This window comes from Trichechus manatus, unplaced genomic scaffold (assembly GCF_000243295.1).
Source record: "Trichechus manatus latirostris isolate Lorelei unplaced genomic scaffold, TriManLat1.0 scaffold00038, whole genome shotgun sequence".
Lineage (NCBI taxonomy): Eukaryota > Metazoa > Chordata > Mammalia > Sirenia > Trichechidae > Trichechus > Trichechus manatus.
In genome coordinates, this window is record NW_004443974.1 from 12,598,400 (window position 1) to 12,600,863 (window position 2,464).

At 60.8% G+C, this 2,464-nt stretch overlaps 1 protein-coding gene across 1 annotated transcript in view; it reads right to left on the minus strand.

Moving 5' to 3' along the window:
- The window catches only part of CIZ1 (CDKN1A interacting zinc finger protein 1), a 25,048-nt gene extending 23,076 nt beyond the window's left edge, over window positions 1-1,972 (minus strand). The window contains 4 exon segments of the mRNA XM_023730614.1: window positions 263-383; window positions 591-753; window positions 1,893-1,906; window positions 1,908-1,972. Of these exon segments, the coding sequence (XP_023586382.1) occupies window positions 263-383; window positions 591-753; window positions 1,893-1,906; window positions 1,908-1,972 (363 nt within the window).
- Window positions 1,973-2,464: the final 492 nt, after the last annotated feature.

The following is a 2,464-nucleotide window of genomic DNA, read 5'->3' on the forward strand; positions in this document are numbered from 1 at the left end:
CTAATCTGAATGTATGAGAAGCGCTCTGAGTACTGCCCACAGCACCAGCACCATGGCCAAGGGCTTGGCTCTGGGATCAGACAGACATGCACTCAGCTGAGCAACTTAGGGACTTGTACCTCCTGAAGCTCCAGTGTCTTCATGTGTAAATTAGGGTGCTGAGATAGTTCCCTCTCAGGGTTACTGAGTGGATGTGATGAGATTTAGTGAAAGAGGGCTGCTGGGGAGCTACACTAAAATGGAGCGGAAAGGGGCCTGGAGCCATACCTTGCAACTGCTGTAAAAGCAAAGCTCTCTGCAGCACAGAGCCGTTGAGGAGGGAGGCCGAGTTGGTGCCCTGGAGATTCAGAAGCTGCTGCTGTGGCTGCTGCTGGGGGAGCCCCCTGTATGTTGGGAGGGTGTGTCAGAGGGTTGTTGGGAAGGCACACAGAGGATTCCCCTGGGGGTAGGAGTTGATGATCCCCCAAGCCTCAAGCAAGGATGCCTCTGGGAGAAAGGACTGTGGTGAGGGGCCTTCAAGATATGGGTCTGAGTGGCAGGGCTGGGGCCACCAGCACCACCACCACCCCCCCGGCCAGTGGGAAGCTCACCTGCCCACCGCCATGGGCATGGGGGCCTGCGGTGGGGACTGCTGTAGCAGCTGCTGGAGTTGCAGCAACTGCTGCTGCTGCAATTGCTGTTGCTGAAGCTGCTGCTGCTGGAGTTGTTGCTGCTGAAGCTGCTGGAGCTGCTGCTGCTGGCTGAACATGGTGGCTAGGGGTAGAAAGACGGGTAAGATGGAATCCCCCCATAGACAGTCCAGTTCTCCTCCCATCCACGGCCACTCAGCCCAACCCACAGCCCTCAAATACGGCCTGCTGAACTTCACAGCTACACTCCCAATCCTGCCAAGAGCATGCCACATTCGCAAGCCATCATTTTCAATGCCCCTCCAATCCTGCCAGCAGCAACCCTATTCAACCGCCCTCCCGTCAATTTCCCCAAATCCTGCCAATAGCCCTTCTTCATATCCCCAACCCCGACCTCCAACTCTCGTGGCTCCATCCTTCCAGGAGGAGCGCCTCCCTACCCCCATCATTCTGCACCAATCGCGTCCCGCCGCTTGCCCCTTTCGACTCACACCTCTTTGTGATATTCCCACCCTCTCCCCGTGCACTATCCCGTGTCAACAAGATTCAACGACCCCACCACTCCAATACGCTTTCACTTCCGCCCATGAACCAAGCAGACTTCCCTCTACCCCATTCCCACCCCCCCATGCCCTCCCAACTCCCCCGTCCCCCATTCCGCTAACTCCTTCCTCTGCAGATACAGACATCACCCATCAAATCCTGAAATTCCACCAGCCCGCGAAGCCCGCAGCCTCCATTCAAGTTGTCCCTAATTCCCTACCCCGCTTCAAGTCCCCCGCACCTCGCCTTTTGCCGCGGGAATTGCACAGCCTCCTCCCCGCACCCCCTCAGCAATCGCGTCGCCCTCTCGGGAAGAAAGGGCTGGGGACCTGCCACGCGCTGGCCGGGCGGCTCCAGCTCCCGTCCTCCGGGGTTCCCCGCGGCTCCGCCGGGGCCTGCCCGCTCAGAAGGCCCATCCGCGGGCCGGGCCGGCAGCGCCCTCTGGAGGACGGGAGGTCCTGGTGCCGCCGGCCGCGCCGCGAGAACCTTCCCGCGCACCGGTCACGCTGCGGGGGCGGCGCCAGCTCACCCGGCGCCCCGGAGGCTGTGGGCGTGCCTCGGGGGTGCGAGGGGGCCCTAGGCAGGGCAGACCCTCCATGTCGCGTCCTCCGCATCCAGAAGGGGCGTCTCTGAGCCCAAGGTCCATCTGTCGCCCGGAGGGATCTGTCGTCAGGCAGAGCCATCGCAGGGGTCTTTGAGAAGGACCCGTCCCCAACCGACCTCCCTGCGGCCAGTCCCGCGAACCTGGAGCCCCGCGCGGAGCTGGCGTGGGAGGGGGCGTGCACCCGGCCGATTTGCATTCGGGGACCGAGGCCCAGCAAGAAGGCGACCGGCCATGGTCGCACATCCCGGCAGAAGAGCTTGCCCTAGAAGGGGTGGGGTGGGGGCTCGGTCAGAAGTATTCTCATTAGATTTGGCTCTGGAGTGGGTGAGGAGGGCTGAGTTCAGCTGTAAAAAACGGGGGTTCATACTGCCCCTAAAACGGTTGTAACCCAAGGACTCCTTTATGGATGACTCTGTCTCCTGCCCCGGCGCACCCCCACCCCGGGCCCCATACGGGTACTGTGCTAAACAACTCTTGGTTACTAAGCAGCAATTCCTATTCCCTTTTCTTTTGCTCAAAGCCGTCAAAGTTTGTAACGGCCCTGGAGGATTCGCTCTTTTTGCATTAAGCACCGACTATGTGCCAGCACTGCACACGGTGGCGAGAGGAACGCGCAGATCAGAGTCTGGCCGGCTGTTTTGATGGAGGGAGGTCAGGCAGCGGAGCCCAGCGGCTCAACAAATCACTG